This window comes from Xenopus laevis, chromosome 2L (assembly GCF_017654675.1).
Source record: "Xenopus laevis strain J_2021 chromosome 2L, Xenopus_laevis_v10.1, whole genome shotgun sequence".
NCBI lineage: Eukaryota > Metazoa > Chordata > Amphibia > Anura > Pipidae > Xenopus > Xenopus laevis.
The window spans coordinates 59,189,354-59,210,919 of NC_054373.1; the positions used below are offsets into that span (position 1 = coordinate 59,189,354).

At 37.7% G+C, this 21,566-nt stretch overlaps 1 protein-coding gene across 1 annotated transcript in view; it reads right to left on the minus strand.

Moving 5' to 3' along the window:
• Positions 1 to 1,381: 1,381 nt before the first annotated feature.
• Positions 1,382 to 21,566, minus strand: part of eya3.L (EYA transcriptional coactivator and phosphatase 3 L homeolog) — a gene marked incomplete at its 5' end in the record, with an annotated part of 79,368 nt that continues 59,183 nt past the window's right edge. The window contains 13 exon segments of the mRNA NM_001096525.1: positions 1,382 to 2,198; positions 3,961 to 4,061; positions 5,505 to 5,626; positions 7,418 to 7,532; positions 7,891 to 8,051; positions 8,667 to 8,725; positions 12,138 to 12,227; positions 13,971 to 14,054; positions 15,583 to 15,704; positions 18,032 to 18,209; positions 18,475 to 18,560; positions 20,439 to 20,567; positions 20,790 to 20,929. Of these exon segments, the coding sequence (NP_001089994.1) occupies positions 2,118 to 2,198; positions 3,961 to 4,061; positions 5,505 to 5,626; positions 7,418 to 7,532; positions 7,891 to 8,051; positions 8,667 to 8,725; positions 12,138 to 12,227; positions 13,971 to 14,054; positions 15,583 to 15,704; positions 18,032 to 18,209; positions 18,475 to 18,560; positions 20,439 to 20,567; positions 20,790 to 20,929 (1,468 nt within the window). The 3' untranslated portion in view covers positions 1,382 to 2,117.

A 21,566-nucleotide genomic window follows, 5' to 3' on the forward strand; every position in this document is an offset into this window, starting at 1 on the left:
TTTTTATTACCTTCCAAACACATATTGATAATGAAATACATGTATGGTATCTGTATCCCAGAAATGGGAAAGCCTTCAGAATACAACAATACCATTTTCTACAGCGTCCAAAGGGCTTGATAAAGGGCTGATCAAGCCTGAAACGTTGCTTCACTTGTTACGCAAATGAATATTTTTTCACTACATCGGAGTGCTGCTGAAACATATTTTGGAGTATGGACCGGATCTGAGCAGACAGAGTCACAGTTGGCACCCGACGCTACAAAAAGAGGTGAGTGATTGTGTAGCACTACTTTGTGGGTCTGTAGTCTGGGGGTTTTCTAGATAAGGGACATTTTCATAATTTGGATCTCCATGCCTTAAGTCTTCCAAAAAAGAATTTAAACATTAAATAAACCCAATAGGCTGGTTTTGCTTCCACTAAGGATTAATTATATCTTATTTGGGTTCAAGTACAATGTACAGTCTAATTATTATAGCAAAGAAGGAAATCATTTTTAAAAACCAGACTTATTTGATTGCAATGGAGTCTATGGGTGATGGTCTTTCCGTAATTTGGAGCATTCTGGATAACGGGTTTCTGGATAATGGATCTCATACCTGTATAAATGATTCAGTAAAGTGGCAACCTACTCATTTGGATGATCATCAATTCAGAGGCAAATTTACGAAGGGTTGAATTTCAAATTCATGCAATTTTTTTTTTTTTTTTTTTTATTAAACTCCCATGAATTCAAAATTGGACCAATCGTAATGTATTGATAAAATAGAATTTTCTCAGTTCAGACAAATTGAATCGACCCAAAAACTCGATTCGAATTTAAAAACCTTGATTCAAGTTTTCTTCTCTGGAAAAAACTGTAATGTCAGGAAAGCTGCAAACAATGGGAGAGGTCCAGATCCCTGGACCTCTCCCATTGACTTTTACAGCATTTCGGCAGGTTTAAAGTGGCGAATAGGCGAAGAGTTCTTAAAGGGAGTATGATAATTCTCGAAATTCGAATTTATACGCGTATCGAGTTTAGATATTTCACAATTCGAATTTCAGAGTTTTGACCAAAGAAAATTCATATTTTCATTTCAACCCAAGTGTATAGCTTAGTCGATGAACGAGTTGCACTGGTGTTGTGTGACGGTGGCTTGATGAGATTTTGGCATGCTGGGAAATCTACATTCAGGCCAGTCATATGGGCATTAATACAGAATAGTAACTGCACGGCTATGTATGTAGGACTGCTCTGTACAACCTCATATCGAATACTGACATTTTATTCCCACTTAAGACACAAAAAATGAGAAAACCATTCAAATAAATGTAAACACTAAACCCTAACTTGCAATGAGAGACAATGATGAAAAGAATACAGAAAACAAAGAAATGAAAGAAGGAAAAAAAAAACACATTTTAATAAGTTACTGTCATCCAAGGTGAAATAATGGTAGGGGCCATTGAGGTATTTCAGAAACTTTTCCAGAATGGCAGTCCAGAAAAAAAAAAAAAATCATACGCACATGCTTTTCTTCAGAGTTACTATTAAAAATCCCAGAAGTGTATTTATAACCTGATGGGTGCAGACTCCACGGTAAAGAGCAGTAAAGAAGTAGTATCTAGTCTGATGCAGACAATCTATCTCAGATTTGTTTACTTCATTTGAAAAGGCAGAAAGGTTTACGTTTCTAGGAAAAATTAGAGTCCACTGCTACAATCATTTCATTATACTGTGAAAAAAAGATCAAAAAATCCCCCTACTTGCACTAAAATAACATTGTCTACTGATGGCTTTCAGTCAAAGTCCTCTAGTAGGAGCTGGAGAAAGAGTTGCTTATCTAAAAGTGGACTTTAGAGAGAAAGGCGGACGTCTAGAAGAGAGTAGGATCTTGAAACTGATGAATGGCAGCACCTTGAATAAAACTGTAGAAAATGTTGCAATTTTGTGTTGTGGGTAGAATCAGTGGGTGGCCATACCTCTGGATCTGAAGCCGAGCCGAGTCTTTCAGATCAGTTACATTTTCACCTTAGGCCTAAAGCTTGTGGCCACATTTGTTTCTCTAGTGCCTGAATGCAGGTCTTTGGGTTTCTAAAAGGCTTGTAGAAGTCCAACCTCTATCAGAGTTCCTCACAAGAAGTCCAGTTCCAGAGCTTGGTGTAGTGAGATGAGGTCATTATGGTTTGTTATTCTCCAGAAGGGCATATTGTGCTAAATGTAAAGAAAAGGAAATATAATTTTGACACATAGTTATCCGAGTTTAAGTTTCTGTCTGACACAAAGCAACCCAAATTTACATCCAAAAATGCACTTTTGTAAATGCAAACATTTAAATTTGAATAAAAAAAAGAAGAAGACATTTTCATATTTAGCAGGCTGTAAGAACTAGGGATGCACTGAATCCAGGATTCGGTTTGGGATTTGGCCTTTCAGCAGGATTCAGCTGAATACAAGTACCTGGCCAGTCGAAGACGAATCCAAAAAAATCACATGACTTTTCATCACACGAACAAGGAAATCAAAACATTTTTTAACCATACACTGCAAACAGTTTTCTTTCCTCTTAGTTTCCCTAATTTACATATGCAAATTAGGGTTCTGATTTGGCTCAGTATTCGGCTGAATCCTTCACGAAGGATTCAGGATTCGGCCAAATCCTAAAATAGTGGATTTAGTGCATCCAATGTGGTGCTGTCCAACTTGGTAGAAGCCAGTTTATTATACACATAATACACAAGTCACTTGATTCTTAGGGTCAGGGCACACCGTCAGATTCAGGGAGATTAGTCACGGGCAACAAATCTCCTCTTCTTTGGGGCGACTAATCTCCCCGAACTGCCTCCCCTGCCTTTCCACTGGCTAGAATGCAAATCGCAGGTGGGATGGCACTCGGAGCAATTCGTTTTCCGAAGTCGCTCGAACCACTAATCACTCCGAGTGCCATGCCATCGACGAGTTACATTTTAGCTGACGGGAAGGCAGGAGAGGCCGGGCGACTAATCTCCCCGAATCTGCCTGTGTGCCCTGAGCCTTATAGGGTCATGCTGGTCTACAGAACTTCAGTTAGATAGCCCTTTCCTCCTAAAGGACAATATTAAACCTAAGTAGCTTACACTACGGTCACTGAAACTTTGTAACATTTTTGGGGTTATGCAAAACATAAAACAACAGAATTTTCCCCAACACACAGCAATGAATCAATGCTTCTGCTAACCAAGTACAGTTAGAATAATTAAACATTTCATTTCTGTATGTTATTGGCTGGGGCAAACTTTATCCAGTCTAACTACAATCATTATCATTGGCTGCGTCAGCATCAGTCCAATATGGGTAATGGGATTCATGTGTAGTTAATGCACATCATAAGAATGGATTAACTGTCAAATAGAGGGTAAATTATAAGCAATACAGTCTATGTGACCTGTGCTTCATAGTGTAAGCTCCACTGCTGACTGTTTCACATGATTTAAATTATTTAAATTTACTAAGGCAAAAGAATTACGTCTACTTGGAATATCTTTTGCATCTGCATCTTTTGGAATATGTCCCAACATTGCCTAGCAAGTTAAATGTACTAGCAAAGGTAGCGCCCATTGAGATATCATGGATTTTATTTGTCAGCTTTAATATATAAATAAATGTTCTATATACATCCATAAATGCCCAGGAACAATATCCAAGAACAACTTTTGAATTTTTGAATTGTTAACTACTATAACTTTTGATGCCATGAGACATTATCTCTGCCTTTCCTACAGCTACCTTTTGCCATTCTCTACTCCTTCCTCCACTTTCCCTATGCTGTTCTCCTTCCCATACCATCCTCATCACATCCTGTACCACCTTGCCAAATGCTACTATCTCCACATGTATTTCTTTATGATCCCTGCAATTAGAGAGCCTGCAAAGGATTAGCTGTTAAATCAGTGTACTTCAATATACTCAAACCATCACAAATTAATTTCCAAAATACCTGTTTTGCTGCCATCTCTTCATCTCTTCCGTCTCCAATTACCACATAAGTAACTTTTTTCCCAAATCTTGTCACTATTCTTTCAAAGCAACTTTCTTTTCCTAAGAATGAAGACAGAAAAACCTAGTTTATGGTGAACTGATATATCCAATTCCACAAACGTCCTTAAAAAAAGGAAAGCTACTGAGTAAGATTATTGCCAATAGATCAACCACAATAGTGTAAGCTAAAACACTATATTTATTCTGCAGAATGCTTTATCACACATACGTAAACAGCTGTAGAAGCTCTCTCTCTGTTTGTTTAGGATATCAGCTGCCATATTAGCTTATGTGTGACATCACTTCCTGTATAAATCTCTCCCTGCTCACTCATAGCTCTGGGCTCAGATTACAGCAGGGAGGGGGAAAAAGGGAGCGGGAGAGAGGAGCAAACTGAGCATGCTCAAGCCCTAGCCCTGGAGGTTTATGCTGAAAGAAGGAAGTCTGATACAGAATCTCATGTATACACAATAGAAAGTAAGAAATGTGGTGTTTCATTTGACAGAGGACTCAGAGCAGCATTACTTTGAGGGTTAACTGGTGTATTTATATAGACCTTATATACAGACACAGAGGATGTATAGTTAATAACAGTTCCAGTTCGGCTTCAACTGCACAAAATCTAGGCATGAGAAAAGTGGGAAAGAAAGATAAAGCAGTGCAAGATGGTGCAATTGAACCCACTTCTGTATAGGTAAAGAAACAGGGCAGTGTTGGTTGGGGGGGGACCTTCCTGGGCTGGTAACAATCACAGATATATTATCCAATAACATAAATAAATAATCCTGAAAAGTTTCTCCTGGTTAGAGCACAATGTAGTCTATCTGCCTATGACCTTTGGGTTAGGGGCCGTTGGAGCAGTAAAGACAGGTATTATATTGCAGGTTTGTGTTTAACTGCACAGTCTGATCTACGGCTTTTAAAGTAGAGTTTAGTCACAGTTTATATCTGTGAGGCCTTTGAAAAATCAGTGAGTGAAATATACCTCTGTAGCACAGTAAGCTTTATAAACAAGCCATTTAGCACCCTTTTGTACAAGTGCATTTTCTGCGTTATTCTGTGTGATCAACATATGGTCATAAAGACGTTAATTGCTCTGTTTCCATATGGGTCCATACCTGTTGGAACAGAAGTCAACTCAAACCATTTTTTACGAGTTTAGTGATGATTACTGGCCCAGTGGGTACAACCAACTGGGAACATAAGAGGAATTGATTACGCACTTATTAAATGGCTCCTAACTGCCATGTGTATGAATCCCTAGCATTTATGCATATTCATACTGGCTAATTAGCCCATGTGATACCTGAAGCTAGCAAAGTGCATTTATAAAGTGCTGCCAAGGTTCTTCTTTGAGCTTTATAAACATGGTAAAATGAAGCAAAAATGCCCTCTATGTACAAATAAGGATGTGAAGTAGGAAATATGATGTGGGATAGATAGGTAGGTTTGTGCTCCTGCTGTTATTCATAGCCAACACTATTAGCAATTAAGTGTAATTACCTATTTTTGTGGCACTGTAGATATTGTCGATAGGAAACACTTCACCCAAACCATAGAGCAGAACTTTAGCCAGTGCAGGGACCAACTGTGTTGTTGTTATAAGAACATTCACACAATTCTTTCTGTAAGAATAAGTAAAATGTTCTCAGTACTAATAGGAGCCAAAACAGTAAAAAAAGCATACCTAGAATAATACTTTTGAGGGAAAAAAAGACAACAGATTCATCTATAATTCATAATTTATATTAAGACTTAATAAACATTGTGTAGGCAGACATATATGTACATGGTACAGAACATGAACTGTTCTTTTCAAAGCATTGTATTTTGCCCTTCCCGCATGTTGTTGTCTTATAAAAGAAATGCATAGCTGTTGACTTCAATGAGATCTTTATATATCTTCTACAGATGTGCCAACCAAGAAAGCTCTGGAACACTAAGTGCCCCAATAAGCAAGGAATGCTTTTATTCTTCATAAACCGTCAGAAGAACAAAAACGAAACTCAGTAGAGCTCAATTAGATCTCACCTTGCCAACAGGCTAAAAGTGGGAAGAACAAAATATAGCAGTAGTTGGAAATACAAAAGGGCTTCAGAATAATTTATTGAGGGATTGTGCATTAAAATGTAGATTTTGCCTCAGATTAGTTTCCTCTCATGTTGTTGCATTAAAGTTCTATCTTGCTTTAACCCTTGATTATATGCGGAGAGTGGGGACATAAGGTTAAAGAACAGGGGCTTTAGGCTAAAACTGTAAATAAATATGATTTTTTAAGGTAAATTATAGCTTTTTACTTTAATGTGCCATTTTTTTGCTACTATTGAACACCAAATGTACTATTTTAACACTATTATGGGACCAATAACAAAAAGTGACAAGGAAAAAGCATTTTAGGCTTTTAACTTTGGACAGCACCGGTGTTTAAAAATTGCTTTATAAGGTGTGCTTCCCCTTTAGCACACCGTATAAAGAGATTTTTAAACACCGGGTGCCGTCCAGATATCCAAACATACTCCACTATTTTGGTTTTCTGTTTTTCTTTTCTCTGTTGCCATAGGCCTGATCTATTTACAAATTTTGGAGATTATGTGACCAATCATGAATAACACCATTTTGCACTTCTCCTTGATCACGGTTTGGTTTTAGTAAATCAGTAGAGACATATGTCATGACATATGTCGAATAAGACTGAATTGTTAACCAATAATGCCCTACCTAATACAGTCACTGAACCTTGTTGATTACTGGTCTTCTTGTAAACTGTTGTTTATGATGAATCCCATGAGTATACTGTTAGTGGAGTGCTGATGTATGCATCAGACTTCTATCAATCAATTAATTAATAATTAATATTATAAACTGCCTGCCAGTATTTTTCGTATGGCTCTCTGTTTAAGACTGATCTAGATGAAGCAATCACTGTCTTGTTGAATATTCGTATGAGAAGTAATGTAAGTGCAGAGTCTCCCAGACCAAGGTGTTGTCGGTCTATTTAGTGTTGTCACCAAACAAAGTCTTATGTAAACAAAGTTTTTGGGTAGGGATGCACCAAATCCACTACTGTATTTGGGATTTGTCTGAATCCCCAAATCCTTGATGAAAGATCCAGCTGAATACTGAACCAAATTTGCATACGCAAATTAGGGGAAGGGAAGGAAAAAGTGGAAAAAAAATCTTTTGTGACAAAGTCATGTGATTTCCCTACCCACCCCTAATTTACATATGCAAATTAGGATTTGGATTCGTTTTGGCCAGGCACCAGGATTTGGCCAAATCAGAATCCTGCTGAAAAAGGCTGAATCCTGGATTCGGTGCATCCCTACTTTTAGGTATGTAAGAATTTATGTCTGCATTTGTATTCCAAGATTGCAGTTCTAATGTTAATCTTAACAGTGCATACCCCCAAGTCTTACCTGGACTGTATAAGCAGTAAACATTTTAGAGCAGTCCCTAACCAGCCATCTGTCAGGGCCTCTATATTAGCTCTCAACCTCTGGAGAGAATCACGCCGCTGCAGGCTTAAAAGGCCTACAAAGAAGACAACAGGATGTAAAAATTGCCAAAATGAAACCTGCCAAACATATACATACAACATACTTTTACAAAAGACAAATAAATGGGTGTTTCAGCGAGCCTTAGCTTTTCATCACAAAGCAGTTAAAGATCTGCCATTTATCTTGGTATGGCTAGCCCTTCTTTATAAGCAGTGGAATGCAATATCTTTAATGATGCACAAATGAATCAGTAAGTATAACTCTAATGCCAGACTGACATAGGTAGAAATGTAGGTACAAGTGTTAGAGAAGTAATTACAAAAAGAAATGATTAATAAACCTTTCAGTACTCAAGGGAAAAGAGAATTCTGATCCATGCTCTATTCACTTACCACTAACATTGTTCTTGTATTTTTCATACACCTCTATAACTTTTCGATATCGGAAAGCCAGCTTTCTCATCCAGTCCATGCCTCCCTGCACTCCAGCATTTGTCGAGTGATTCCTACCGCCTGCTGTACCATTAAAACCATCCGTTGTGAAGCTGTAGTTACTGGAAAGAGAGGAAATTCAGCTCAGACTGTGATTTCCAACAGCTGATTCCTAACTTTAGTATCTGCAACACTGCATAGAACAGCAGAGGGATACTGTAGTAATGCTCACAAATGAAGTGAACCCTGCCCTTTTCTGAACTTTAGGATATGTAACAAACTATATCATTTTTGCACAGACTAAAGGGATGTCATTATTAAACCAATATTAAAAAAAAAAGGTATTCATATGGCAGAAAGCAATTAAAGTGACCTATCTCAAGCTTGTGATTAAATAATGGGTGAATTTACTTTTTAGTCCATTCAGGCTTTCTTTCATTTGGCAAAACATTAAACATGTTTACTTCATTATGGTAATGGTGCAAAATGAGATTAGTTGCCCTAGATACTTCTCCTATACTGTGGGCAACTAATTGCCTCCAAATACTTCCCACCGGCAATAAATGTAAAAGCTTCCTCGCAAATGTTTCATTAATACAACTCCCATGAATGTGTCCTGAGAGATGTCTCCAAAATCCTCTGGGCCCCTGAGAGCCAAGGTTAAGCAACATTGCTATAGCAGAAGCAGTGTAAAAAGCATAAAATTGTAGGATCCTAAAAAATGGAGGTTACTGTACCTTAAATCCTGACCATTGTCGTCAGAAGCTACATCTTCCACATGAACCTGATCACACTCCTAGAAGAAGACAGACACTAGAATTTGCCAATGAAAGACCACTGACATATGGCATCAGCCTAACAAACATTCACCAACACTGGGAACTTGAACTCCTTCCTGCTTTCAAGAAGAGAATGTAATAGGTTTCTGTTTGGTCCAGCCAGCTCTTTTTTGTAATGTTTATAAAGAGCTCCCCCCATTGGAAGTTTGCATGTTTTATACTCACAGAACTTGGAACCACAGTAGATTTCATTTTGTGTTTTTCTTTTACCCAATCAACAGAATTAGACTTATTTGTGTCAAGTAAAAAACAGATATATATAAAGTGATTTAAATTAATTAAAAAAACGTAAAATGTTTTAAGTTGACAGGTTTTTATTAAAATTTTCATCATTACATCAGCCTAATATTTTGCTGATTCAGTACTAAGCAAATTATGGATTTGGTCTATACCTGTATAAAAAGACAAATATTAAAGATAATCTTCTGAAAAGGTAAATATTATTGTTATTCTTTGGATAACTGGGCAGATCTGATGACCAACAATTAAACAGACACATGCTGTCTGCCGATACAGGTTTATGTTTACTGATCTGGTTAGATCAGTGAACCAATATTCATAAAAACACGCCAAATTGCTAGAAAACAATTTAACAACATGGTCAGTAGTCTTCTGCACAATTACAGACTGACAGGAGATCAGTCACTTTTAAACTCTTCACGTTCTGTATGTTTCATGCACATTCTATCACCATAGACCCCATATAACAGTTATGGTTATCTGAATATATTGCAAAAGTCTCACATAATATATAGGACTTCATAAAAAGTGGGAAAGAAAAACTTTTATATGATATTATGTGAATTGTTTGTACACATTATCCTGCATCATTGGTGACTAAATTCAGGACGGACGCATTCTAAATAATGAATTAATGAATGATACGAAAGGATTTTATAGGTCATCTCAAATTTCATGTTAACTGGAAAAAACTGCTATGGCAGGGAAAATAGGATACCTCCTCACTAGCTCATCATTCTCCTGCTATAGGGGCTCAATGGATTAAACCAATTATATTAAGAGATAAATATTGTAACAAAGGAGGATACAGTTTCAGATTCAGTGGCATTCTCATAAGCGATAAGAGATAAAAGCAGAACTCAGAACATATGTTTACAAATAAAATCTCTCCCCTTTTAGGCCAGTGCTCACTTGGGTGTGGAAGTTGATATGTAATTGTATTTATATAAGTTGCGCTGGAATATAAAAGGTTCCACATGTTCTCCATAACACATAATTTGTTGTTTTCTACTATATAATAACTGCATATTCAAGTCAGAAGCTGCCGTTTCTAATTTAAAAGAACATACTATATACTGCTAAAGATTTGGATGTACTGTTGCTCCTGACCCATTAATATGCCCCACATGTAGAATTAGTTCAGAGCCTTGTTAAAGGAGAAACAAACCCTTAATAAAAAAGAAAAACCCTATCCCCCTACCCTACATAGACCCCTCCCCCCAGCCTAGCTGCCCCCCCTGGGAATGGCCATAACTCTTTACTTACCCCTCCATGCAGATTTTGTCCAGTGGAGTTCACGGGCACCACCTTCAGCCGCTACGAGACCAGCACTTCAGCAATTTTCGTGAGTTTTAGCGCATGCACAGTTGCCGCAAAACAGAAAATTGCTCCAACTGCGCATTCGACACTTCGCTGGTCTCATTCCGAAGATTACTGAAGAGAAGAAGATGGCGCCCGTGAACTCTGCTGGACACAATCTGCACGGAGGAGTAAGTAAAGAGTTAGGGGCATTTTCCTGGGGGTTAGGAGGTAGAGTTTTTTTCTCCTTTAAATACTGCACAGCACGGCAATGCTTTAACTGACTGCTAAAACTGTGCTCCAATCATCTCAGAACATAGCATCATCAGGCCAGTGACTAGACCATAACAGGCCAACAACAGTACTTTCTTTAGGAATCTTTGGGCCCCTTCTGCAATTTCCATGGCTATCGGTGCATGCGCAGTTGTTTGGGATCGGAAAATTGCTACAACTGCGCATGCAGCGATACGCCGTTTACTTACTGAAGACTCCCGAAACAGTGAAGACGGCGCCCGTGAGTTCCGCTGCACTGCTTCTGTATTGAGGGGTAATTAAAGACTTAGGGGCATTTACAGGTATAAACACCTGTGCGGAGGGGGGGGAACAGGGAGGGGGGACTATGGAGAGTAGGGGTTTTCATTAGTTTGGGGGTTTAGTGCTCCTTTAATAAGTGTTCACAAAATGCTTGGTGTGATTGAAGGGAACAAGATTTAAATAATGTATATAGAGCAAGTAAAGTTTATTTTGCTTGACCAACACGATAAAACAGGATTGGAATTATTTCTTCGGGTGAGAGGTCCCCTTTAAGTATAGAAAAATGTCAGGATGATCCACAAATGGTCCGAAAATTGTACAAACCTTCGTTTTGTACAATTTTACCTTTGCATCTATGTCCATCTTTACTCCCTAAACCGGCCTTCTTTGTATGCATGATTTGTTCTAAATTTAGGATAATTTTTAGTTACATTTTTAATTCCCAAAGGCCAATTAAAGTAACTAGTTTAGCTAAAGCAGGGTACAAAAACCTTTTCGATATCATAACGCAGCTTGTTTATGACCCAATATGGGACAAGACAGAAGACGCATTAAAAGAGAACTAAAACTTAATAAAGATGTAGGGTAAATAGGCATCACAACATTATGTTTTGAGATTCTGTACCAACCCTGGGCAACCACATCCCTTTAGCAGAGATCATATTTGGATCTGAAGATGCCCCAGTAGCTCCCTGTCTTCTCTTCTGCTGGTTAACAGTACATGCTCTGTACTGTTTTCAGTTACCTGAGCTTAGGGAATGACTCACAATATACTGTATATATAGAATATTTAAAAAGTCACAATACAAGGCTTATTAGTAATAAATCCAGAAACTCATATGGCAGCTCAGAAACCAGTTCAATTAGCATCTATCCTCTCTGTATCATCAGCTCTTATGGCAAATCTCATTTTATGCTTGATAATTTGCAAACTTTTGTCCAACGTTTACTGAGCATGTAAGCTCCCATGACAATTTGAAATCCAGGATCAATACTATTATAGAGATGCTGAAACTTTAGGCTGGGGCATTAAGCTCAGTATTTATAAAACATGGCATTTTTTATGGCTTAGTCTATACAATTTGAATGTACAGTACAACGAAAAAGAAAAACAATTTTGTATAAAGGCTAGCATTATCTTTAAGCAAGCTAATATTAATTTATTAAATCTGTTTAGTGACATGCTATAGTGATATTCACGCAAGAAGTATAGTGATATTAAGCATATGTTACTTATGCATATAAATAATTTTCTGTATAACATTACACAGAATAAAAGGCAAGTATTCTACTCACTTCCAAGTCATTGAAAAACAAATGTGTGTCTGCTACTTCAAAGATCATTTCTTCCATGGCCAAACCTGATTCCACCACCAATGTAGGGTCCTGACAAGACAAAGAATGCAGAAGGTTCATTAAAAATAACGGACTGATCTTCAACTATTAAATCATTTGACACAGAAAAAGTGTCCACCTCTACACAAGAGAACACATATCAAATATGAACCTTAAGAAAGCAAGCAGAATACAGTACACACTATAATCCCTTCCCGTGATTCCCGAAGCTTTCTGGATAATGGGTTTCCAGTTCATAGATACTGTAGTATAAATAAAGTCTAAATTAAGGTTAAAGAGCCATCACTTAAATGATTCCCTTCCTGTCAGGTTATACTACATTGCCCTTTTTCCACCATGTGGGAAAACCGCTTATGTAATTTTGTTATTATTAAATTGACAGTAGCATGCTCTTAGCATAGATGTTTAACGGTTTCTTCTGTATTAAAAACAATGTGTAAGGAAGCTAGAATGAAAAGGACAGCACTGGGTGAGAGTAGTAAACGGCATGCACAGAAGTACAGTCTTGTTTGTTTGCAGAGCTTAAATGAATAGAAGGAGGTGACCTGAGGGTTAGTACAGAGAAAACCACGCGCACACTCAGGCCCTTCGTTAGGTAATGCTGGTGCCCAGGACCTGAGGGAGACGGCACTCCCAATGGATCAAGGAAAGAGAGAAAGGTCTGGCACACAGAGCAGTTTAAACCGGGGTGCAACCCCTGGTGTGTTTATTGCATCAACAACGTTTCGGAGGGCGTTCCCCCTTCGTCAGTGCTGACGAAGGGGGAACGCCCTCCGAAACGTTGTTGATGCAATAAACACACCAGGGGTTGCACCCCGGTTTAAACTGCTCTGTGTGCCAGACCTTTCTCTCTTTCCGTGACCTGAGGGTTAAACATTTACCAACTCTACATAAAACACCAATAGATAACGTCACTATCAAATGTTGATGGCACTATTTATTACTACAGTGTATCAGTTATAAACGGAGCTTAGTGGTCATATTTTTTGTCACGTCTCACTAAAACGTGTGTATTATAATAAATAAAGTACCCCTTATTGGAAAATATGAGCTCCGTGACCTGTATAAAAGCACTTGGCCTTTGGCCTCATGCTTTTATATGGCCATGAAACTCCTCTATTTTACAATAAAGTGTACTTTAATCACTATATTATAAATACTTACATTGCATACCATGAAACCACAATACATTGCAGAAAACCTGAGCCACAGGACAATAAGATATTTTTATGAATGAGTTGACTTAAAAAATATATTTTTTAGTTTGTGTTCATCCAGGTAATTCTTGGCCAAGAACAGATCAGTACCTAAACGTAGGGAGTCCTTTATGCAAGCACAATAACCTAAGTATGGTAATCTAGTGCATCTTTTCTGAAAATAGTTTCAAAGTTGGAATCACAAAGGTTGTCCATATTTGCAGAGATTCTCATCACTCACTATGGGAAGCAAAAGGTAGTAATAACTTTCCACTGCCACTTATAATACTGAACTGTCACATAGCAGGTAAAATCCTGCTATGACATTACCTTAAAATCCACTGTGGTGCAGTCGGATAAACATGCAGTTTTTCTCAAATTTAGCCTTTAACATCAATTATGACAAAAGCTTAATTTAAATATAGCACGTCTTGTAGATCAGGACCTAATAACATTTTAATTACATGTTCTATCTATTGCACTACAGTACACATCAGCATATAAATCTTCTTAAAACGCTGAAATCCAAAGGGATGTTTAGTTGTGTACATTTCTCAGTGGATCCCATGGTCTGTACCTTTCCATACTTTTGTGCATATGACCCGGTGAGCAGAGAGTGAAAGATGATAATGGTCTCATCCAAGTCCCACAAAAACACACGCTGGGGAAACAAAGAGAGAAATATGCAAACAAATCCTTTTCATGACCTGAAAACACAGACATACAGATAGAAATAAAAAGCATGGTAAGAGCAGAGAAAGCAGAGCTGAAAGTGAGGGCAAACTGGCCAAAATAACAGATGAATTTTCATGGCGCAAATGGTCTGTCCCACTAGAGATTAAAATGCTAAATGACATGACTTTAAAAGTTATAAACTAAAATACACATGGAGAGCTTTAAAGAAGAATTAAAGACCCTCCACAGCTTATCGTTTTAAATTTAGCACCATTACTCTGACCTCCATGTCCTCTCACTAACCTAATCATTATAAACTGCAGATTTATTCACTGTGGTTCTGGGCCAGCTTGCATGCACTCGATCAATGATCAAGTTATCCAAGCAGGGAATGGAAGCGACATGACCCAAGAAGGAACCACAAAAACAACTGCATAGCTCTGCATTTCTCTCTCAGGATACATGGCACAGTGCACAATATGTACAGGTGCTACATTTAAATAAAAAACAAAACAACAGCTAGCTTTAATTATGGACAGGCGGCAAGGATGGTTGGTGCACAGTTATGCCAGTATTTCAGCATCAGCCTTATGTTAAATCTACGATCCAATCCTGCCAACTTTCTGGAAGGCAATGCTGTTTCTGCACACATCGATGTGGTGATTCCAGACCAGCACTCCGTTGGATACTTACAAGAAATTAAACACTGGACAGTTGACAGTATGTTTGCATAAAAGTATTTTACTGAAGAATACTACAGAGTACTGGTCTGGTATTAGATTAGTATGCATCAATTGAAAGTGAACCCTGCACATATACATATACATACATATATGCATATATACATACATACATACACACATACACACATACACACATACACACATACATATAAAAAATGTACAAAAAACATGAATATCTTGTAAATTATATCCGAAGTAACTTCGGAGTTCGGCCTCATGCTTTTATATGGTCATGGAACTCCTCAGTGACTTTAACTATCCTTATATTTTACAATAGGGGGTACTTTATTCAATATATAGTGAAAAAAGTATATTATATATATTATAGTCACCGAGGAGTTCCATGACCATATAAAAGCACAAGGCTGAAGGCTGAGTGCTTTTATACAGGTCATGGAACTCTGAGGTGACTTATAATATCCTCACATTTTACAATAAGGGGTACTTTATTATAACACACAAGTTTTATTGAGTCATGTGACAAAGGTGACATCACTACTCACGTTTATAACTGATGACATCACCAGTCACTGTTTATAAGGATATAATTTAATATATTCATGGCTTGTGTATCTCATATATATCTACACACACACCCCCCCCCACACACCCCCCCCCTCAGGAAATATAACACTGTCATTTTGAAAGATACTTTTTAAAACATAAATATAATGTAAATATTTGTACTTCATATAGATGTAACAACATTCTACAACATTCTAGTATTTTCATGCTGTTTACAATTTGGCAAACATGGCAACACATACACACCTCAAGATCACTGTGTTGTGGCGAGGAGGCATCTGCTTTCTTACTCTTCCCTCTGTTCTTTACAGGCGCAGTTTTCTTATTTTGCTCTTCAGTCTCCTTGCTGCCCATTGCTCTTGCATTGTCTGAAACAGCAAAACAAAACAAACAAACAGACTTTGGGTTAACAGTAGTGATGTGTGGGTTGGGTTTTACCCGCCTGATATCCGCCCTCCCTCCACCTGAGCCCGACTTCCGGCTTTCTTTTATAGACCCGCGCCACTCCACCAATGGCGTCACAAAAGGGGTGGGGCGGAAAAGTTTAACTTTTCCCATTACCTTCTATTTTCCTTTTGTGACCCTTTTTCTAATATTGAAGCTGAAATTTTCATTTTTCACCTTCCTATGGCTTTCTAAAGCAGCACAGGGAGGGGGGAGTCACAAACTCTGTAACTGATTTAAATTGATACATTTAGTGATACATTTCTTATCTTTGTCCCTGCTGAGCATTAAAGGCAGCTATTATAATTGATACAATAGTTGCAAATATTCCACAGATATTGCTGAGAAATCTATCAACTAATGTAGCAAATTATAACAGTTCAGAATATGCACCTGGATTACTGAGCTGCCAGACTAAAACACCAGGTACAGGAACAGTAAACTTTAAACTTCAATTATGGAAAACATTAAAAAATAAAAGATGGAAACCAACTGAAAAAAATTCTGATTAACAATTTCAAAATAACAACTGAAAAAAAGTGTTTGGAAGGTGAACAACTGCTTTAAATGGAATTCAATGTGTTTCCTTTACTAGAAAGCAATATGAAATAGTGTGATAAGGAATATAATTTTGAAAAGAAATGTCTTAACATTTACTGCTTTAAAAGCTATTTCCATTAAGGATTAGCAATGGTTTTAAATTTATAAGGATAAAATTGCTATTAAAAGCAATATCTGTTTAGCGCTTTCTGTTCTTTGGGTTTGACTATTAAAATAGGAGTCAATTATTTGAGAAATCTCCAATCAGCACTTATAACACTATTTTAGGAGTCAAGAGAAATGAGTAACCACACATACATACATACATACATACATACATACATACATAGCAAGGTGAGGAAGGGGTTGGGGACCTGGTCCTTGTATATCACACACACTGACTATGACGGTTTATTGTAAAATCAGGTATGGTTTACTGTGAAGTCAAGTATGTCCTTTTTTAAAAAACACATTTGTATTTATTTTTGAAAGTTCAAATAGTGTTTATGCAGCTTTTAGACCGACTGAATGAGCTCATGTCAAAAAAGCGGATGTATTTTTCACTTTGATGCATCAAATTATCAGATCAGGTATCTGGTATACTGAGCTGGTACTGGTAAAACAAGACAAATTCATTTTTAAAATGACATTTTACAAATATAAAGTTTTTTTTACTACTGCATGAATGAACAAAGCTTATCATTAGGGATGAGTGAAACTTTTCGGCAAGTTTCGCCACAAAAATGACACTCCAATGGGTGAAAAAAAAATTCAGATTCCCCCATCACTACTTATGATTAGAAGCAAAGCTTAAGTGTAAATAAATTATATTTTAACATGATGTTGTTACTGGTCCTTTAAGAGTAAAACAAATTAAGATCACAGTGGCTATTGTGTATGCAGCATAGACCAGGCTGGTTATTTAGCCAAGGGATAATCAAACAGACCATCTGCAACTGAGCTACAGGTGGGTTGTCAAAAAGCACATATGCACACCTGAACCCTTGGAATGAACAAATACAAAGCTAATTATGAAAACACCCCTGTTAGCTGCTGCCCTTTGCAAACACAGGTTTTCAGCCAAAAAGAATGTAAATTGTTACCCAACAACTCTGACTAACTGGAATGTACCATTCCAACCCTAACACATGCATGTATGTATGTATGTATGTATGTATGTATGTATGTATGTATGTATGTATGAATGAATGTATGAATGTATGAATGAGCATATTGGATGGTTGCACAGGCGTGTGGTTTTGTGTATCACATCCAGCCTTTTGTCAAAATGTTCTATACTCATTTTTTGCAAATTCTTTTTTGGTCACATTTTTTTGTCTTCTTATGGAAAATAATTAACTAAACCAGTTGAGCTTTGCCAAATTACATGTAATAGTAAGACATTTTAGTACGTTTGAAAGACAAGTTTTTCACATCAAATTTAGCATTAAGGCTACACATAAGGAGATTGCCAATCAAATTTATAAAAAGTCCCTGTAATCGTTTATAGTCAAATAATTTCCTTTAGAAAAACTTTAGATATGCAGATAAAAGCTGGTGCAAACCGTTTTCTGGGTATCAAATTAAATAAAAGCTACATGCTGTTGCCACTGATACTGTTTCTTTGGTACTTGGCGTATAGCAAGACTATTCAGAAATGGATGGACAGTACTCACTGAAAGCATGACCAAGTAGGATGGTTACCACTCACCAGTTAGTGGCTGCTGAGATGCCTGTGTTGGTACTGTGTTTTCTGCTTTATCCACCGCAAAAGATTGTGGAACAGAGTTGGCCTCTGCATTACTGGAGGATGCTGATGGTGGGAAACCTTGATTTGGGTAACACTGTGGATACTGATTTTGCCCAAGAATTGTGTATGTTGGGTACTCCTACAAAAAATGTACCATCAAGACAACACGTTTAATTTTCCTTCAAACAGATAAGAGTAATTTGCCACAAGAACAGGACAAAGCATGTGTATATCTGCTTTACAATCACAGATAACGAATAAGAACTATAATGTTAACGCCACCTAAGGCTCAATATAAGAGGAGAAACAGGTTTCCTGTTAATCAGACACAGTAGGGAGAAGCAAGCTCCTGTTTATGTTTTTGATAAGTTACTAAAATACCACTTAAGCGGTGTAATAGTCACCTGGTTTGAAATGCTGGTAACTGTTGGGATTGAAATATTTGCAATGGTTGTAGGGCTAGATATAGCACTGGCATTTGTAGATGAAGCTGCAGAAAATAAAAAGAAACATTTGGATGCAATATATAATATATACATACATAATATATCTATATATCTGTTTCTAAACATCTGAAGGATGACATGTTTTGTCAATTGTTTGTGTGTGTTTGTTAAGATTCTCATTTATCCAGGTCATGGTAGGTCTGTAGAAATAAGTCAAATCAACTGGACTTGCTGTGTTTTTACCTGAAGACGTTTCAACAAGTCCTGTTGATTTGACTTATTTCTACAGACAATTGTCTGTGTGGATAAACACAGCACAACATTGGGAAATACTGCACAACCCTACCAAACACTTCACATGATCAGCACACCCACATGAGCAATTGTGCCACGGCTTACAATTCTATATAAAAATTAAGACATACATACAGAAAATAACAGAATAAGTAATACATAGATGGTATTTTTCTGTGTCCATGGTGTTATGCTATTAAAGACAGTTCTCAATTGCATTGCAGTATTTTATTAAGTGATGGCTTTATCTTATCTATGTGGTAAAAGGGATATGTATTTAATTTTATAATCATTGATCAATTGTCAGATGTTTATTTTTAATGACTTATTAGTGTGTTCAGTACAACCATTTTTAAAGGATTTAAAAAAAAAAAAAAATAGAAAAGTTTGCAATCTACGTTTTTAAAGGAGAACGAAAGCTCCAATCCAAGGAGGGTGCCAAATGTTAGGGCACCCTCAAGGAAAATAATGACTTACCTGATAGGCCGGTGCTCCTGTCAACATAAAACTGCACCAGCCCAGGGCAATTGCAAGCAAGCGATCCTCTTCCTCCTTTCTGCTTTATTCAGAATCCAGCAGCCGATGCATGCACAGTAGAGCAAAAAGGCCAGCTTTTCTTGTTAGAGTCCTGCTTTTAATTTTACTGCACATGTGTGCCCACAGAAAAAGAGAGAAACATGGAATAGAATCGCTTGCTTGCTAGTGAACCTGGCAGGTGCAGTTTTCTGCTAACAGGAGCACTCACCTGGGGTATCAGGTAAGTCTTTACAATCCTGGGGGGGGGGTGCCCTAACATTTGGCACCCCAATTGGACTGGGGGTTTCATTCTCCTTAAAGAACATAGATTGCAAACTTTCTATTATTTTTCTTAACTATATAAGCAAGTGGTGGAAACATTACTTTATTACAGAAATTGAAGCATGTATAGAACCATAGGATTGGAAATGTATTTATAAACTGGGGAATGAGGGAATAGTATGTTAGGCTATGGGCACAGAGGCTGAAGGCTCCGGCTGTCATCAAACTGCATATGTTTGCAGGCTGAGAGAAGCAGATCTGCACCCTGCCCCTGCGGATCTGCACCCTGCCCCTGCGGATCTGCACCCTGCGGACCTGCTCCCTGCCCCTGCGGAAGTGCCCCCTGCCCCTGCGGATGTGCCCCCTGCCCATGCGGATGTGCCCCCTGCCCCTACTCCATTGATTTGAATCCGATCAGCACACACGAAGAGAAGCTGATGTCAGCCCAGAGATGTCTCCTTTAGCATATTTGGACTGCCCTGCTACAGTTTCGCTGTGTGTGAGCGGATTCAAATCAATGGAGCAGGGGCACTGAGCAGATCTGCTTCTCTAAACCTGCAAAAATATGCAGGCTCACAACAGCTGGAACCTTCAGCCTGTGTGCCCATAGCTTTACATGGTTTTTACTACCTATATCATATCACATGTAAGGATAAGTTCACTTTATTGAATAAACATAGGCAATTTATTTTATATATAGGTATGGAAACTATTATTGCATTAAGACCATGTGATCTTCCTACTGAACTTATAGTGCCTGGTAAAGCTTTTCTCATCCTTCTACCATATTTTGGTCCTTTTGTGCCTTCACTAAAGAAGAATGGTTTTACCTTGCACAGGATATGAGTAGAGAACAGGACTGGACTGGCTGCTGGTAACTCCTGATGATGTTAGCACAACAGGTGAAGATGGTGTCTGAATTAAACCACTTTCAGATTTGATACCTGGCCACAGAGCTCCTGATGACAGAATTAACAGATAAGCAACAGATAATACAAATTATATTTATAAAAGAAAGTATAATTGCTCATGAAACAATACAAACATATTCCTTTAGAGAAAGTATTTCCTACCAAATGGAATTGTATTCGTATCTCTAGCTGCTTCTGCTCCCCCCCCTTAAAAGTGGGTCACTAATCTCAACTCTCCTGCAAATTTTTCTATGAAAGACTGCGGCTTACCAAAGGGAGGTAGACCATATGTTGGTGAAGCCTGAGGGTAAACGGTGTATGGCTGAGATGGCTGCTGCAACGTTTGATACTGTGTTTGCCCAGTATATGCTGCCACTGTTTCTGCTACGGAGAGGATGTGGGTATATGGTCTGTGTGGAATGGAAAATGGAATATGAACATAAATTGAGGTAAATGCCACTGTTTGCTATATATATACACAAGCAAAATATCTATGATAAAGTAAACAACTTTTTCTAACAGGCAAAATGACAGTATTTTTTGGTATTTCATCAGTTTATCTGGATTAACCATACAGAACACAAAAAAAGAAGACGGGGAGCTACAGTCGCATGTTTGGAGGCACAGTTCTTCACTGTTGAAGGGTTGTAGTTTCCTTGAGCCGGTACAGAAAGCCAAAACATAATGGGCAATAATTCTACTCTTCTTCATTAATGTTTAGTTCTTTAGTATTTAAGCAACACACCAAATTTTTACCCTTCCAAAATAATCTGTGGCAATAAATTGCACTGCCTTGAATTTAAAGAGCAGCGAGTCTTTATGCGTATGGGCAACAGTAATTAGAGGTTACGTTTTAGGAACATTGTAACAATCGTTATCTGAACTGGTTGGCTGGAAACAACATGAGGAAATGTTTCTAGATACATTTTACCTTAGTTTGTTGCAATTTTGGTATTAGCATAAACAGCTTACAATAACAAACAATGATATAACTTAAGTCTCAGTATGAACAAAAAAAATTGGATTATTCCTCAACTACAACATATT